Below are 17,892 nucleotides of genomic sequence, written 5' to 3' on the forward strand. Positions count from 1 at the left end.
TTCTACACAGTGCTTTACTCTCCTGTCTCACCCCCGTCCCTCCCCGTCACTTCCCAGGGCTCCAAGAACCTGGGACCCCGGAGCTGCCCCATCCTCAGCCGCATGGTACATCTGAGTTTCGGGACTGCCTGACTCATCTCTCAGAACTAAGGTGCTTCCACTCCAAATCTGAAACTGGAAAGGCACTCCCTCTGCCCTCTCCCTGCCCTGGCATTTTTCTCAGAAAAGTACAGATAGCCTTCTTGGAAATACTGTTTTGCTCTGCAAAAACTGAAGAAACTTAGGAAATCTTGTTTCTAGAATTCTTCTTATTCTTGACTCGTGTGTGGATCCGGATGAACTCACCACGTTAAGACCTTAGATGTTTACGTGGGGATCTGCTGTTTACTAGGTGGTTCCATAATCACCACTACGTCTGATTATCTTATCAATCCCGAGAGGTGGATGGGAACTGAAGCATGCAGAGTCTCAGGGCCAAGCAGGCCACCCTTGAACGTGGATGTCTCTTGGTGAGCCTGGAGCTCTTCCCACCCCCTCCCCTCAACACCACAGCTCTTTAGATAACCAGGTGGGGTGAAAAACTCAAGAGGCCCATTAGGCTCAAAGAATTTCTTTCCTCCTAACTGTTCTAGTCACTGGACAACCCTAGGGGGCACAAAACAGCCTTTCAATGATAAAGTGGGTGCCAAATGAGATACCTTTGAAGGGATCGGCTCCTTTAAATGGGTCAGATTTGAAGGGGTCTTCTGCCTGAAAAGGATCCGGATGCAATTCTTGGGTGTTGTTGCTAAATAACAAGGCTTTATTTTTGAAAGGATCGTCCTATAATTTTGTGAAGAGACAGGACAGGAATTTAATTATTTCAGATTTAAAGCAAAGTACAGAATTCTATACCTAACTGGTATATTTTCCCTGTAAATGATGTGATCCTAAAGAGAGTAATTTTTTTAAAAAACCATAGAAGATGGACTTTAGTTAATGATAACATGTCGACAATGGCTCATTAGTTATGATAAATGTACCATACAAGATGTTAATAACAGGAGAAGCTGGGTGTGGGGTACATGGGAACTCTCTGTACCATCTCTGCAACTTTTCTATAAGTCTTCTAAAATTAAAAAGTTTATTTAAAAATCATTGAGTGGAAGCAACCCAAGCGTCTACTGATGGATGAATGAATAAGCAAAATGTGGTATGTACATACAATGGAATACTATTCAGCCTTAAAAAGGAAATTCTGACACATGCAACACAGATGAACCCTGAACACATTATGCTAAGTGAAAGAAGCCAGTCACAAGAAGACAAATATTGTGTAATTCTACTTACATGAAGTCCCTAGAGACATCAAATTCATAGAGACAGAAAGCAGAATAGTGGGTGCCAGGGACTGGGGGAGGGGGGAGGGGGAGTTACTGTTTAATGGGTATGAAAAAGTTCTGGCGCTTAGTGGTACAATGTGAATAAACTTAACACTACTGAACTGTACAATGAAAAATGGTTAAGATGGTAAATTCTACGTTACGTGCCTTTTGCCACAATTAAAACAAAAAAATCGAGTCAGAAAAAAAGTCATGTTTTTGGAAATGTCAGAAAGAAAATGTAATGAGCCACCGACGACTGCAGCCGGAGGCCTTGTCCAAAGGTGTGCCTCCCTCAAACACCTCCTCAGAGTGTGTTACCTACGTGGGCATTTTCAAAAATGCCGTTTCCACACCAAGAAACATGCTGGCTATTTACATCCTGAGAGGAAATGAGTGCTTACGCAGTTAGAACTACTAGAGCATATGCAACACTTTGCATTTTTTTTTTAAAGTGCTTATTTCTAGAAACAAACAAGAATATTTAAATCAGAAGGGAAAAAAACCGGCTTTTGAAGAGCACGTCTTTATAGTGGAAAATGACCTGAAAGGGCTGGGGAGAGGCTTCACAGTACACATAGGGCCGGTGTACTTGGTTCAGAAATACTGAGATATTTTGGTTAATGAAGACACATCCTCAGTGAAAACATGAAGGTTTCACTATGATGTTAAAAAGCACAACATCCTCACTAAATCTGGCAAATGTGTCAGCATCCTCGGGGCTGGCAAACTCAGCCATTATTCCAACTGACCAAAACCAAATGATTAAAGAGCTGGGCTTCCGTGAAAATACAGGGCAATGACGTCAAAGGGGCCAAAGGAAGATTCCTGACGAGGCTCCTACCACCCTGGGCCAGTTGACTTCAGGGAGCAGGACGGATCTCAGAGGCACCAGGCTAACAGGAAGCCCAAGGCTTCGGAAGGACTGACCAACACCCCTGCCCTCTGATGAATACGGAACGATTTTCCTTACCTGAGAAAGATTATCTGGAGCCTCCAACCACAGGGTTTCCCAAGGTGGGGAAAATAAGCCAGTTCTTAGGCAAGTAAGTACCGATGTCTGCAAGAACTGTGTCTGATAGCAGGGCAAGGACTCAGTAAGGACGTCGTACTGCTAACTACTGTGACATGCCCACGCCAGCAAGCACCCAATGGGGTTCTGAGACACAGATCAACGTGATGGAGAAGTCATAATCTAAGGAAGCCAGGAGGCCGGTGTGGAAAATAAACCTCTCGCACTGCAGCCCAGGGGAAGGAACGTATCTGTTCCAGAAGAACAGAGAGAGATGATGTATGAGATGGATAAAGTAGTGAGTTAAGAATGACAACTTGGCCTCGGTGTGGAAGCTTCTGTTTAGTTTTTAATTAGCACTGATGTACAAATTGGTTGTGTTGTTTTGTTTTTGTTTTTATAATGTTTTCAATTGCCACTTGGAAGACTGACAAATAACAGTGGACAATGGCAGAGAAGAGACTGATCCTGGGGGGTCTGGCCCGAAATCCCCTGAGCGGAAAGTCAAGTCTGCAATCTCTCTCTCAGGAGCAACTGTTTGCCTAAGGCAGCAACCGCTCCCTCCCCTTCAAAGGAGAAGCCTAAGAAGACCCCAGCAGGATTCATGTGGTTAGGGTAACCACAGGTGGTTTGGATTCCATTTCACAGATCCAGAGCAGAAAACTAGATTTCCCCTGGTGCAGAGAGGCCGTAAACTCCACCATCCACTGACCTCCTGCCAACGAGCACGGAGCCGTCTGCCCGCTTGGGAGACGCAAGTGCAGCTGCCAAGCACGGGGTGAACGATCCGACCCGTGGCAGAGGGAGAACACCTCGAACAATGAGTTCTGGTCTTAATTACTGCACTTCTTGGGAAACAGACATGACAACTCTGAAAGGGCATCTAGGTGACATTCTGTGACGTTCCTTCCCTTTAGATGGGGGCTAGGCAGTGGTGTGCTGGTGAACCAGCGCTCTGGGGGAAAAAAAAAAAAGCCCTGATTGTTAGCCTCTGCCAATTCCCATGGTGTAGCTACTCCCACCATGGTTGACGTCCAGTTACCAAAGGTTGAATAACAGCTTACAAAATTCCTATTTAATAATCGGCTCTGGAGAGTCAATAAAACTGGCTCCAGCACTCCAGGGGCTGGATGTGACAGACAAGCCCTTCTTTCATGATGAGTTCTCGGCGAGACTAAAGGCTGGGATGATTTATTACCTTCTCTCTAGTAGACCGGTTGGCCGAGTGCTGACTCCAAGGACAAGAGGCCAGTATTCTCATCAGTGGATGACAGATAAGAAATAAATATGGCTTTAAGAATCCTGCTGTCTTGGACAAAGTAAAATCATGTGAGCCTAACACTAAACTTAGTAACTTTAGTAAAACCGTCCAGACTTAGAAAGTTCTAGACGCACCTCTTTGGTTACACTTGTTCTCAAGAAACTAAACTCCTCACTTTCATCCCCTCAAAGAGAACTAAGAGAGGTCCCTCTCCTCCGGAGCAGTCCTGAAATGTCCAGGAGTAAACAAAAAGCCCTCTTCAAAGTGTTTATTAAGAAATGGAAACAAACCAAAAAGTGCTTTAAAAACTGTATTTGTACAACAAGATAAAAATAGTTTTTCTCTCAAACACTGGTTTTGAGTTTCTACGTAACATATGCGACGTCGACGTTTCAAGATGAACTGACTATCATGTAAACTGTGCCCGCTAATGAGATGAATAAAAATAAAGGTAAAAAAAATCTGTGGGGGGCAGGAGAGGGGAGGGAAGTCCCATGCTGCTTTCAAACTGCCACTTCACTGTCAACTTTTTATCCAAGGAAACCAATCTTATCAAAGCCTGCGAGAGGGTTTAAAAGTGAGCTGTTCCATGAACTAAGACGGAACAGGGCAAGCCAAGAGCCGTGTGAGGGTACCAGTGACAGAGGGAAGAATCAGAGCAGGGCTAAGAAGCTGAAACGCACACTCTGAGACAGACAGCCAAGCAGGAAATTCTGCCTCACTCGGTTCAGGAAGAAGGAACGTTCACAGTCTCTATGTAGACGGTAAAGCTGACGAAGCTGACAACGGGCCCAGGAGCAGATATGGAATTCACTCGTTTACAATTCCCTGAGGAAAGGAATGTGTGAATGGCGGAGGGAGGCAGTGACGGCCAGAGACAGGAGACAGATGAGAACACCAACAGGTCTTCTGCAATCCGGGGGGAGGAGGCGTAAGCTTCCCCATAAATCCTTGGGACTGAGCACTTGGCTACTGAGAAAAGAAACATGTCAAGAAATGCACAGAAAGAGCCGAGTCTCACATGAAGAGAGACAGAGAGGCTGAATTATTACAAGGAGGGGAAGGAATCCATGAGGCAAACAGGGCCAGGAGCAAGAGCCTGGGAGAGAGAGATGGCAGTGCGGGGCGTGCGGTGAAAGGCTTTGGGAGCAGAGCACGACGAAACCACGGAGACCAACAGCATCCCACTGGCTCCCGCAACAGCACAGAGATGCACAAAGACACTCTCGTCAGCCAGAGTAAACTGCAAAACGGCACACGCCAGGGCTCAGGGCTGCTACAGCCAACTCTGGCAGGAACAAAGGACAAAGTAACACTGCTGGATGTCAGCAGCCTGAAGGCCTGCAGAAACCTAAGAGGCCAACGGCCTCTCTCGGGCCTTCACCAGCACCCCCAGGGTCATGAGGTTTGAACCCAAGTGCCAAAGTCTCAAACGTAACCAAGATTTCAGGAGAGAGGCCAATTCATAGGTGATACAGCAACACCCCAGGAGGGCTGTCATTGTTCTTGATCTTTACCTATACGTGTGATTTTCAAGGTGCTCCTTGTAGAAACACAGAAACACACACACACACACACACACACACACACACACACACACACACACACATTCCTCCAAACTCTCAATTAGTAGGATGCGGGGTTTCACAATGTATGAGAGTTGATCCAATTTTGGTTAAGTTTGGGAAGCCCTCCAAATTTGGGTGATCAGCTCACGGAGATGGAGGTCTTTACAAACTGGTCTTAGAAAGGATTCAGGCCTATCCTTGGCTTTGTCCCAGACACCAGGATGGAGTGTGGCCCCGGACGCCAGGCTGCAGGGCTGGTGGGGACACGCAAAGCAGCAGCGAAAACAAGAAACACCCTGCACTTGAACAGAATCGAGGCTGGCAAGTGCTGGATCAAGCGGGCAGGGCCTTCTCTGATCCCAGTGTGGGGCCGGGACCTTTACATTTACATTTATTCAACCTTTACCATGGCTCCAAAACCGCCCCTCTCTGTCAGGGAGACGCCCTCGCTCAGCTCTGCTAAGTTGGTCAAACTGGCGCCATGGGCCCCGTCGAGCACCTCGTCATACTGCTCCAGACTCCTCTGGGCTTCCTGGTGGCTTTCGTGCAGCTGGGAAAGCTTGCTTCTTGCCTGTACAATAGAGACATCGTCGGCATCAAGTAGGGTTTAGGAAAAGAGTATTAGGCAACACATTTTTTTCTCCTAACATCCAACCCCGGACGATTCACAATGGTAACTGAATTACCCATCTACGGAGTAGACAATCCCTGTTGCCATGTTTATGAGACGCGAGACCACTTGTAAACCAAGACGAGACCCTTCTGCTGCCCCAGGCGGTCCCTGAGAAAGGCAAGTGTTCAGACATTTGGTGACTCAGAAGGAAGTGGAATGGGACAAAATCCAGATGTACAATCTATTCAAAGTGATATTCAGCGGTCACTTTCCTTCGTGGGATTTTATTACCCCATTTGCTCCTCCTTGTTCCTGGAGGAGGCACGTGAGGCCAGGGGAAGGAAGGCAATCTGTGACGTCAGACAGACCCCAGCTTTATCTTAACTGTCTCATATGCACTGGTGATCTAACCTCTCTGTTTCCTCTTCTCCAAGATGGAGCCCTGGAAATGACGGGTAAAACCCCTCTTGCGGTGTCCGGCAGGGTGGGCCTTAATAAGCAGCAGCTATCATTTTTAATATCGTTATCATTATCACTAACATACATTTATGTCTTGGCTCCTACCTATGTTTTATAAACTCCAAAGGCTGGGAGGGAAAAGACATAAGATAACCCTACAGGTATTAATTAACAAAAAAGCACAATATATGGCATTAAAGCCCTGAGATTTGAGTTTGTGATCAACTTTTGCCAGTAAACTGGCAAAAAGAGCAAAGAGATCAAGTCAGTCAAAAGGAAGGAAGCACGAACACGCATTTAGATACTGCCAAGGTCTAACAAACATCACCCTCACTCTGCAGGTGGGACACTCGAGGGCGAGCAAGGAGGCCTTTAGCCGTTACATACAGGGGAGCAGGAAAAGAGCTCTCCCTCTGCTGGTGGGCAGCGGCCACAGGCCTCAAGGCCTTCACCCCAGAGCGGGACAGGGAGGGGTACTTGGACAGGGGCCCATGTGGGGCGATGCTCCTGAGAGGATGGGGCCTCCTCGGTGTGCTGGTCTTCGAACTATCAATACATGGGGACAGATGGGTGCTGGAAGGTCTCTTGGACTCTGTCCCTCTTGCTTGTACAAGGACCAAGGTTGGGGAGAGCATGCCCTGAACCCAAGGCTCTCTCCAAATGAGTTAACTTAATGTCCTCACCCAGACCCCACCCGCTCCACAAAAATGATGTGCACTCAGGCGGGGAAGTGGAAGGCCAGTGAGGCAAAGCAGACACCACCAGGCCAAAGTCAACACGATGGTGGAACGCACGCTGGGGGGTTCTCAGCACTTCACCTTCAGGCTGAATGAAGGCTTCCAAGAAGAAAGGGAGGTGGGTGAGAGCAAAGAAAACAACTACTGCGGCACAGACACCTGGGACCGCTGGTCGCACACCCCTCTGTGACTGCTTTGCTCGTGGCAGCCACCCTGCTTGGCAGGAGATCCCAGAAGCCCCCGGCCACAGCCAGTGGTGGCAGGCCTCGCCCCACCCCCTCGGAGATACCTGGTTGATTTCGTCTTGCGTGGATTTCAGGGACTTGATGATGGTTTCCAGTTGAACTTTCCCAGCCTGAATGCTCTGCTCCAGCTGCGTCTCCTCCTGCTGCAGTCGGTTCAGCTCAGATTTGGCCCGGTTCAGGTCGTCTTCCTGGGACTTGAGGTCGGATTCCTGGGACTGGATCTGAGTCTTCAGTGAGGAAATCTGAAAAGAGATGAAACACGACTTCGAGGAAGAATTCTGGCTCATGTTCTTGAAACAAGCTGACCCAGGGAAGAGGACACCAGCCTGAAAGCCCGACGCCTGGCTTCCTTTACATGGACCCCTCTCCACACCCGGGACAAGCATAGGCAATCTGTCTGTCCCCTGGGGCTGAATGTCCCCACAAGAGGCCTCAGACCAGGATGTAAGGGTTTTACAGTCTGCTGAAGCTGCAGCCTCCCTGGTTTGTAACAAGCAGCTAAGACACCAGGGGAGGGGAGACACGTGCCCACACCGTGCTGTGGGGCATGGGTCAGGGTGGTGTGCACACACGGGTTCATGCTTATACATGTAACATGGTGGATGAGACTGAGGTCAGGCCACAAATGCTTGGACACTTTTCCACATGATACGTTCAACTACTCTATTAAACCAGTAGACATCTCAACCTTGAGCTGAGACGGTCATGGTGAGCTCAGGGAAGTCTGTAAGAAGCCTCCTTCCCCTGCTGGGCTCAGCGGGGAGAGGGGGGGATGATGACTTACCATCTGGGTCTCATCCTGGCACTTCTGCCTGACGTCACTCAGCATGTCTCGGAGCTTGGCCTTTTGCTGATCCATTTCGTCCAGGCGGTCTTGGGCGTCCTGTTTCTGAGCTTCCAGCTCTTGCAAACTGCTTGTTTCCCGGTCTAAATCATTTTGCAATTCCTAGGGGAGGGTGGCATGAATTTACTCGAGACTTGTTCACATGGGGCACGTCCAAGCTAACACTGTCTCAGCCTGGGCTGGAGCCCCCAAGATGTCCTACAAAACCGCACACTCCACAGGGAATACCACACACATCTCAGTGTGGTGGCCCCAGCTGAATCTCTCACTAAGTCCCTCAGCAAATACTTACTGATGGCCTAAGAGAGGCCAGGCACCAGGAGTGGGGCTGGGCTCCTGGCAAGAAGAGCTCTCCAGTGACATGTGGTCATCATTGGGGCGGGAAGGGCATCACCCAGACACGAACTGAGACGAACATGGGATAGCATGGGTCAGACTGTCAGTCAGAGTCACGGGGGCATGGGGAGACCATACTGATGCTGCACAGGTGGACAAGAGCTCAAGGAAGCACCACTTCGACGAACCCAAAGGACGAGCAGGTGGTAGCCAGGAAAAGAGCCAGGAATGTGAAGAGTGGACGGGGCCGCAGAGGACCCCAAAGAGAAAGGGGTGCCGTGCTCCAGCTGGATCAAAGGAAAGCGGGCCGAGGGCACCAGAGTCCGTGCCCCAAAGGCCATGCCAAAGACGGCACTGGCTTCTGCAGCAGGAAGCCCCTGCAGACATCTAAAATGGGAGCAGGACATGATGATTCTCAGCTGCTAAAGCTCCTCCACGTGGGCCGTATCTAACGAGACGACCAGTGCGGGTGTCTTCAGACTCGACTGTTAGACCTCTAGGGAAAGGATCCTAGAGGGGGATGCCGCAAGTGAAAACGTGCAATGTTTGTGATGGCAAGATCTGTCAACAATGCAAACTTCCACAGGCGGAGTTGGCTGGACTTGTAGCACAGCCCACCCTGAGGGACACTCCACCTTGTAACAGAGTTATAATGTGAAATGAACGAGGCATGCAGCAGAGCACACATGTGAGGCACTGTGGCATTTGTGCAATCAGGAAGGGGGGAATACGCACAGACGTCTCTCCTGACACACACACACATGACCTTCCTGGAAGGCCTCATGGAAGCTGATGGACTACACCTCTGCGGGTACAGGGGAGGGCAGGAGGCGTCCATTTTCAACCAGGCGAATGTCTTATGGGATGTCTTACCTACCTGTAAGACAGATAACTAAAGCAGGGATGGGATGGGAGGGGAGAGCATGGCCTGTGGGGCTGACAGTGGGGAGGGGACTCAAGCTGGGGCCGAGGGAGAGGTGATGGCAGCCTGGGTGAGGTTGTGGCCATGCGTATCAAAGGAAGGGGCGGACTTGAGGGGACTGTTGGGCAGTCAGGGAGGACAGGAGTGGTGAGGCCAATCCCCAGGGCTGGCCGGGGCTGCTGGTGGCTGACGTCATTTCAGAAGAAAACTCGAAGGAGGTGCAGGGTCTCCCTCTCCCTGCTTTGAGGACAAAAAAATCACGGCTCTCTCTCTCCTCTCTCAACAGCCAAAACACACCTCTGAGCTATTTTGGGGGGCTAGGTTCTCTGCTCCCCAGTCTCCTTGTCCCCAACCTTTAAGAACAGACCTCAAGTCCAACAAGTTTGGGAGAGCTAACAATGAATGTCTGATAGGAAGCTAATGGCAGAGTAGGGAATGTGGGTTTGCCACATCTGAGGGAAGGACAAGTGATGGGGAAGGGGGAGACGAAGGAGGAAGGAGGGTCAGGCCTACCGTAGCCACGGAAAAGCCCACGGGAAGATGACCTGCCAGCTTCTGGTTAGGAAGAGCGCTGGGGTCAAAGTGGGGGAGGTGTCTGAGCAAAGAGAAGACAGAAAAAACCCAGACAACCTACAGACTCAGAGCAATCCCCACTGGAACGCAAGCCAGCTTCTGACAAGCAGATTCCAAAATTTATAAGGAAACGAAAGGGACCCAGAATAGCCAAAACAGTCTACGGCCACACCACGCGGAACGGGCCCGATCTCATCAGGAGAGCCAAAACAAGCTTGAAAAATACAAGGCTGGAGGACTCACACTTGCCGATTTCAAAACTTACTGCAAAGCAACAGTAATCAAGACAGTGTGATACTGGCATAAGGAAAGGCAGAAATCAATGGGATAGAACTGAGAGTTCAGAAATAAATCCACATGTCTACGACCAATGGATTTTTGAAAACGGTGCCAAGACCATTCAGTGGGGGCAAGATTAGTCTCTTCAAGAAATGGTTCTGGGACAACGGGCCCTCCACATGCAAAACAATGAAGTTGGACCCCTACTTCACACATTACGTAAAAATTCACTCAAAATGGATCAAAGACCTAAATGTAACAGCTAAAGCTATAAAACTCTTAGAAGAAAATGTGTGGTAAATCTTTGTGACCTTGGATTTGGCAATGGGTTCTTGGATATGATACCAAAAGCAAAAGCAAAAAAACGGAATAAATAACTGGAAAATTTTAAACCTTTGTGCTTCAGGGAATTCCCTGGTAGTCCAGTGGTTAGGACTCCTCACTTTCATTGCCGAGGGCCCGGGTACAACCATCAAGAAAGTGAAAAGACAACCCAAAGATGGGGACATAATATTTGCAAATCATTTATCTGATAAGGGAATTTATCTAGAAAATATAAAGAACTCTTACAACTCAACTATAAAAAGACAAATAACCCAATTTAAAAATGGGCAAAGGGTCTGAATTAGCTTTCCTCCAGAGAAAATACCCAAATGGCCAATAAGTACGTGAAAAGATGCTCATCAACATTAGGGACAGCATCAATGAGATACCCCTCCACACCCACTAGGAAGGCTATAATAAAAAATGGAAAATATCAAGTGTTGGTGAGGATGTGGAGAAAGTGAGAATGAAAAATGGTACAGCCACTTTGGAAAACTGTCTGGCAATTCCTCAAAGGGTTAAACATACAGTTACCATGTGACCCACAACTTCACTCTTAAATGTATATATATACACGCACACCTAAGAGAAGTGAAATCATATATCCACACAAAAACTTGCACATTAATATTCACAGTGGCATTACTTGCTATAGCTAAAAAGTAGAAAAACACAAACAACCATCAACTAACGAAGCAATGAGTAAAACAGCCATACACTGAAGCGTTATTCAGTCATAAAAAGGAATGAAGCACTGACACATGCAACAACATGAATGAACCCTGAAAACTACACTGAGTGAAAAGAGGCCAGACTCAAAAGGCCACATAGTATGTGATCCCATTGATATGAAATGTCCCAAACAGAAAAATCCAGAGAAAAGAATGTAGATTAGTGGTTGCCAAGGGCTGGGGAAGGACTGGGGATCGCTAATGGGTAGGGGGTTTCGTTTTGGAGTGATGAAAATGTTCTGCAATTGACTGTGGCGATGGCTGTACAACTCTGTGCATATGCTAAAAACGACTGAATTATACGCTTTAAATGGATGAATTGTATAGTATGTGAATTACATCTCAGTGAAGCTGTTGTTACAAAAACAAAATGCAACAGTAAACCAGGCAAAGATGCTGCAGGTTCTCACTAAGACAGTAGCCATGGAAATGGAGAGATCCCCAGGGCAGGAGGGGGAAGGGGAGGCCTGAGGGGGCTGAAGCTGAAGCTCCACTGCTTAAAACCAAACATAAACTAACCTGAGGACCAAGGCCTGCTACTCGACGCTGGGCCCTGACCTGCAGCCTGTGCTGGCAGGCATGGCACATGATGTCCTGGCCAAACCCATCTGGGAAAAGGCAGCAGGAACCAAAATCAAACCTGGTTTTCACAGAGGAACTTTAAAATATATATAGTGTTCTGTCCCTGACCAAGGAGCTGCCATCACACGACAGCAGGGGCCTGTCCTCGTTGGAGTACACGTGATGCTCCTGTGGGACAGGGGCTGGCCTGGCTGGAGCTGGGCCCCCTCCAGCTCTGAGGGGCCATCGGGGCCCACACGGACCCCAGCATCTCAAAGGCTGCAGGAGTGCACTGTCAGAGCCCAGTAGCGAGGGTTTCGGGTGGCCTTGCTGAGCCTGCCACAGATCAGAGGGGAAAGCACCTCCAGGCATCACAGCGACCCAACGGCTTTCTTAGAATTGCCCAGGAGCAGGTGCCAGAGACCCGGTGACTGGTTTCCCTGGAGCCAAAGGCCATCACAGCACCCAGATCCCCAGCTTTGGGAATGCAAACCAGAGCTCGTGCAGAGCGACCCGGACACAACGGGAGGGAGAACTGCCCAGGGACCCACGTGGTCAGCCGGGCCAGGGCCAAGGTGAAAGGGAAGATGAGGCCAGCACCACCACACCAAACAGCTGAAAGGATGGGGGTGAGGTGATACGGGTGACAGGGAACTGTGTCTGAGGGGTCAGTTCTAGGACATGGGTGGAAATCAGAGGGCTGAGGTGAGAATAAAATGATAGGATGAACATACAAACACCCAGAAAAATAGAGTCACTTCACCTGTGGTCATATAAATGATGCAACTCATTTGAGAAAAAAAAACCAAACAAAACCAAAACACAATGATAGAGGCAGGCTGTTCCCTGCCTTCTAATCCAAAACATTCCAGGGGACCATGTAAGGCCCAACCCCTGATGCCAACGTGTACAGAGTGAGAAGCCAGGAAAGAAGAGCCTGGACACTGCACAGCGTGAACCAATGAGAGTCCCAAAGCATCCACCCTACCCCACCTGCAGACGGCAGCTACAACAGAGGACATTTCCCGCAGCCGGCGGGCAGGCACTGCATGCCATCTGTCCACTGGGTATCTCATGGAATCCTAGAGCCCCTTTGCGGACAGGCTCAGGGGAGGGGGAAAGAGGGCCGCCCAGCACCCCATGAGCCTGACTGAGTCAGGTGCTGCTTCCCCTGGCCTGGCTCAGGTCGCTGCCCTAGGAGGTGGCCCAGAAAGAACCAGCCACTCAGGCGGTGCACACGGCGGCCAGATGCTGCTCTTGGCGCTGATCCTCACTGCCAGGTGGGAAGACGGAGGCCGGGAGGCTGAGCCACCCACCCACAGTCCCCTGGCCGAGCCGTGGGGGCTGCAGCGCTGACTGCTCAGCCTCGCTCCTCCTTCCCTGGCTCTGAGCTCAGAGCACTCGAAGCCCCAAGCAGAGACTGTCAGGCCCAGCGGCACAGCTCAGCCACGCTCTCAGAGCCCCACAGACAACTCGAGTCTCCTCACGACGGCAGAGCCGTCTCTATTCATTCAGACCTGAGACATCTCGGAACCGATGTCTCTTCAAGGGTGCAGCTCCCACGCACTGACCATTTCGCTTCTGGCACAGCCTCCCTCTGCCCAGACGACGAGTGAGTGCTGAGCACATGCCAGACCCCATGCTCCAGCCCACCGCCCGGGAGAGCAGACCACTCACTACCAACGTCACACGAGGCCTAGAGATGTTAAGTAACTTGCCCAAGGTCACACAGCTGCTAAGGAGAGCCAGGTTTGAGCCCCAGCAGTCAGACCCCCAGTGTCGCTGTCACCACCACCCACAAGGAGACTCTCCAAGCAGGACTGTCCTTCAGGCTGAGTGAAAGAAACCAGACACAAAAAGCCGAATGTTGTATGATTCCCTTTATATGAAATGTCCGGAACGGACAAACCCATAGAGACAGAAAGTGGATTCGTGGCTGTCAGGGGCTGGGAGCGGGAATGGGGAGAGACGGCTAATGAGGATGGGGTCCCCTTTTGGGGTGATGGAGATGTTCTGGAACTAGACAGAGGTGGTCGTTAAGCAACACACTGAGCATGCTAAACACCACTGAACTGTATACTTTAGAACAGCAGATTTTATGTTATATGAATTGTACATCTCAATTTTTAAAAAATCCACTACTTATGGTATAAGAAACTAAAAAAAAAATCACTTGGAAGCCCCCAAAAGCTCAAGTTTCCAATGAGTGCATCGGTGCCCCCCCTTTGCCCTGCTCCACCATCACTGCTGGGAACTCCCTGCACTGCGTGTGACACAAGGTTGATTCCTCGAAAACCAGCCAAGTGCTTACCTGTACTTCATTGGTTTTCTGTCTGATTGCCTCTTCCTTTTCTCTAATGTCTTGTTCCAGTGAGTATTTCTCTCTGTGTGTTTAAAAATAGTTCAGGAAAGCACAGATAGAGTGAATGAGTTGACCGTTCCCCCAGTATCCCAACTTCTCAAGACCCAATCCCATCCATCCCACAGAAACCCACCCGGGCTCGCCCCACTCAGTGGGGGGCAGAAGTATAGGAACGCCCCCAGTGACCATCTGCCCTACCTGACCTCCTCCCCTACAAGTGTGGGTCGAACCTGTGGATGCCATGAGGCTTTGCCCCCAACATGGCCGCACAAGCCTTTTAAAGCAGAGAATGTCAAAGCAATGTCCAGGGTGAGAAGGGCTGGATGTGCCCCTGCTGACTTTGAAGATGGAGGGGTCACGAGAGAGCAGGCACCGGGCAGCCTCTCAGAGCAGAATGAGCCCCTGGCCACACAGCACGGAAAGCAGACCCCAGACTCCCAACTTTGAGCAACTCGATTCAGATCCCCACCTACCTGGACAACACCTTGAATTCGACCTTGTGAGGCCCTGAGCAAGAAGCCCAGTTAAGCCCATCTAGACTCCTGGTCTACAGAGCTGTTTTAAGCCATTTGTGCTGTTTTAAGCCATTCCATACACAGCAACAGAAAATGAATACATTCTCTAAATCCTGTTTTAAGCCATTCCATACACAGCAACAGAAAATGAATACATTCTCTAAATCCTACGTACACTCGCTCATGAATGGTGAGCAATAACTGCTCAGAAGACTGAGCACTGAAGACACGAGGACACACGGAGTGAGGCCCTACCTTCACGGAGCTCACAGGCCAGTGAGAGAGACAGGCAACAAATCAACACACAAAGGCACACAACCTAAGTACCACGAAGGGAAATCCAATGGGATAAGGAAAGGGGGTGTGCAATGTCCTGCATACGATGACCAGGGAAGGACTCTGAGGACATGGCCTATGAAGGGAATATATGATGGAAAAACATTCTAGGCGATGGGAACAAGAAGGCATAGCTCGGCTGGAGGAGCCATGGTGAGGTGTTTGGAGTGATGCAAAGTTGGGTGAGGAGTCCAGAGGGCTGGCAGCAAGATGCGGCAGTGAGGGTCTCTGGGCCCGGCAGCTGCCCCCAGCTACTCCCTCACAGGAGGCTGTGGCTGGCCGCTGTGCGCACCAGGGCTTGGTGGGGCCCTGCCTGCCTCCTCAGCTGCAAACAGCTCCCCCGGGGCAGCAACCAGCCTTGCTCTCCTCCTTAGAGACTGACTGTTTGTGCCCCCCACAAATTCATATGTTGAAACCCTAACCCCCCAATGTGATGGTTTTTGGAGGTGGGGCCTTTGGGAGATGCTTAGCTCATGAGGGTGGAGCCTGCAGGAATGGGATTAACGCCCTTACGAGAGACCCGAGACCTCCTTGCCCCTCCACCCTCTGAGAACATGGCGAGAAGACGCTGTCGATGAACCAGGAGATGGGCCCCATCAGACACTGGATCTGTCTGCACCTCTATCTCGACTTCCAGCCTCCACGATGGGGGTAAGTATGGGCCTGTTGTTCAAGCCCCACAGTCTGTGAGAGTTTGTTACAGCAGCCTGAGGGGGCTGCCTCGGCATCAGAAACCTCATGTGGCCAACATACCCTGCCTCCCCTGCTGGGAACCCAGCCCTTGCTCGACAGTAAGGCCCCCTCTGGGACATTGGGCCAGACATGGAACCGCGAGTATCTGCATGTTCGTTTCCACAAGTCTAAGAACTAACTAACGATACAACGTGCTCTTTACATCCAACCCATTACGACTGAGTCACGTCAAGGGGACAGGCGTGTTTCACCACACTGCCAAGCAACAGGCCTGAAGGTCACTCTCAAAGCCACCCAGGCCTGGCTTCCTGCACACTCTTGCTCTGCACACGCTTGCCTCTTGCCTTCACAGGGAAACGCTCCAGGCTGCCAGAGGCTGCACAGCTGTGAAGAGGCAGCCCTGGCCTGACTGGGACACCACTGTCCCTTCCAAGACCCCAACCCTTGCATTACAGGGTCCCCTCCCTCCTCTACCTGCAGTCCTGAGTAACAGGCCTGCCCAGGCTCTGAGACACTGGCCCTCCATCCTCACGGACCCTCTCAGCCTTGTCAGGCTCCACGTGCTGATTTCTGGTTTGGAAATACAGCCCCAGGGAGCAGATGACAGATGGGAGCCATCCTCTGGGCTGAGCATGAAGCAGAGGGTCTGGCTTCAGCAGGTGGCCAAGCCTGAGGCTTTGTGGCCAGCCAGCCAGCCACCTAACCAGTCTCACATGACATCTGACCTGCCTTTGCTTCTCAGGGCTCTGCTCCACTAAGGACACAAACTACACCACCCAAGGGGCATCCAGCTGTGAGTGGGATCCAGCTCGCTCTGGCAAAGTAATGTTTTCATTTTCGGTCAAGAAACAGTCTGTCTCCCGTGGAGGGCTGGGTGCCTTTGGCCCTTCTGCTCGTTGCACGCCCCCCCCCCAACCCTCCCCCAGAATTAATTGGTAAGAGGATGGTGTTCTGCAGAAGATCACAGGGGCATACAGGAAGTAGATGTATTCTTTTATGCCAGACTCTGAGAGTACAGACACCCCATCCAAAGCCCTTGTTTACAGGTGGGGAAACCAGGGCAGTGGGCGCTGGGAGTGAAGACAGAAACCTGGACACAAGGCCTGAGACTCAGAGTTGACCTGTTGCTCCTAAGCAGCAGTGTCACTACCTGAGACTCAGTCACTTTATGTGTTCAGAAATTACAAGGCCTTCCTGTGGCGGGGGTGGGTGGGGGGTGGGGGTGGGTGCCCTGCAGGCCACCTAGCAACAATGTGTCTGAGACCCCACAGCCCACACCGGCTCCCACTGAGGATGTCAGTACTTGAGCTCATTAAGTCAATTCAGGAACTCAGGAGAATCTGTGTCCCTTCATTTTTGCTGAACAAACTCATGACGGTCAACTCGCCACATGGTTCACAAGCCTCTGCTACTTCCGATAACAACCTGGGACGTAGATTTGGTTGGAATCTGAAGGGAAGGAGACGCTTTAACATACCTTTGTAACTGGGCGATCTCTTGACTGATATCATCAAGTTCCTTCACACCGGTAAACTCCCCCGATCCAAGAGAACTTGAACTGTCCTGCAACCAAATTCAGACAAAGAATTACAAATTGGCTAGCTGACCTCACCGCACAGCACGGGCTAGTAGGTCTTAGAATAAGGGATAAAATCATCTGTCTCCAGCCCCCAGCCTGGGAACCATCTGGGCAGCCCAGACACACCCCGAGTGGCCCTAGTGAAGGCTGGGCAGGCTGCCAGCGCCACCTGGTGGCGGGCTGAGGGAAGTGGCGCAAACACGATAGGGATGGGCCAGCGGCTACTCACCGGGATGGGAGTGCCTCTCTCTGAAGGTGGGACCATGTCCGGCGAGAGGACTTGAGGGGGGTCGATGCCTTTACTGACCTTCTGCTGAATGAAATACATAGCTAACGCGAATTGGTCTTTGCTTAACTTCCCCGTTTGCCTCGTATCGGCCAGAGCCCTGGGAGAAATGTGGGGATGCTAATTACACATCACAAACACCAGAATTGGTTCCAAGTACGTGGAACCCACACTTCTAAAAAATGGACAACAAAAACGATAAAAACAATGGGCCACAGCTGCAGCTCCTTTTCTACTGAACATCCCCTTCCTGGGGAGCAGTCCCAGCCCCCCCACCAGAGCGTCAGGGCAGGAG

General features: G+C 50.4%; 1 protein-coding gene across 27 annotated transcripts in view; it reads right to left on the reverse strand.

The window, feature by feature from the left end:
- The window catches only part of EPS15L1 (epidermal growth factor receptor pathway substrate 15 like 1), a 101,144-nt gene that overhangs the window by 35,211 nt on the left and 48,041 nt on the right, over positions 1–17,892 (reverse strand). For 25 of the 27 annotated variants that reach the window (XR_010942380.1, XR_010942378.1, XR_010942379.1 and 22 more), the window contains 7 exons: positions 17,541–17,697; positions 17,210–17,295; positions 14,138–14,210; positions 8,041–8,202; positions 7,301–7,498; positions 5,609–5,773; positions 699–822 (listed from right to left, as the gene is read on the reverse strand). Coding sequence is in view for 21 of the 27 variants with exons in the window: in XM_067733083.1 (XP_067589184.1) it covers positions 699–822; positions 5,609–5,773; positions 7,301–7,498; positions 8,041–8,202; positions 14,138–14,210; positions 17,210–17,295; positions 17,541–17,697 (965 nt within the window). In the remaining 6 variants the exon portion in view is untranslated. The remainder of the gene's footprint in view (positions 1–698; positions 823–5,608; positions 5,774–7,300; positions 7,499–8,040; positions 8,203–14,137; positions 14,211–17,209; positions 17,296–17,540; positions 17,698–17,892) is intronic. The other 2 variants (XM_067733085.1, XM_067733082.1) reach the window with 1 other exon arrangement.

The sequence above is a fragment of the Pseudorca crassidens genome, chromosome 3 (genome assembly GCF_039906515.1).
Source record: "Pseudorca crassidens isolate mPseCra1 chromosome 3, mPseCra1.hap1, whole genome shotgun sequence".
NCBI lineage: Eukaryota > Metazoa > Chordata > Mammalia > Artiodactyla > Delphinidae > Pseudorca > Pseudorca crassidens.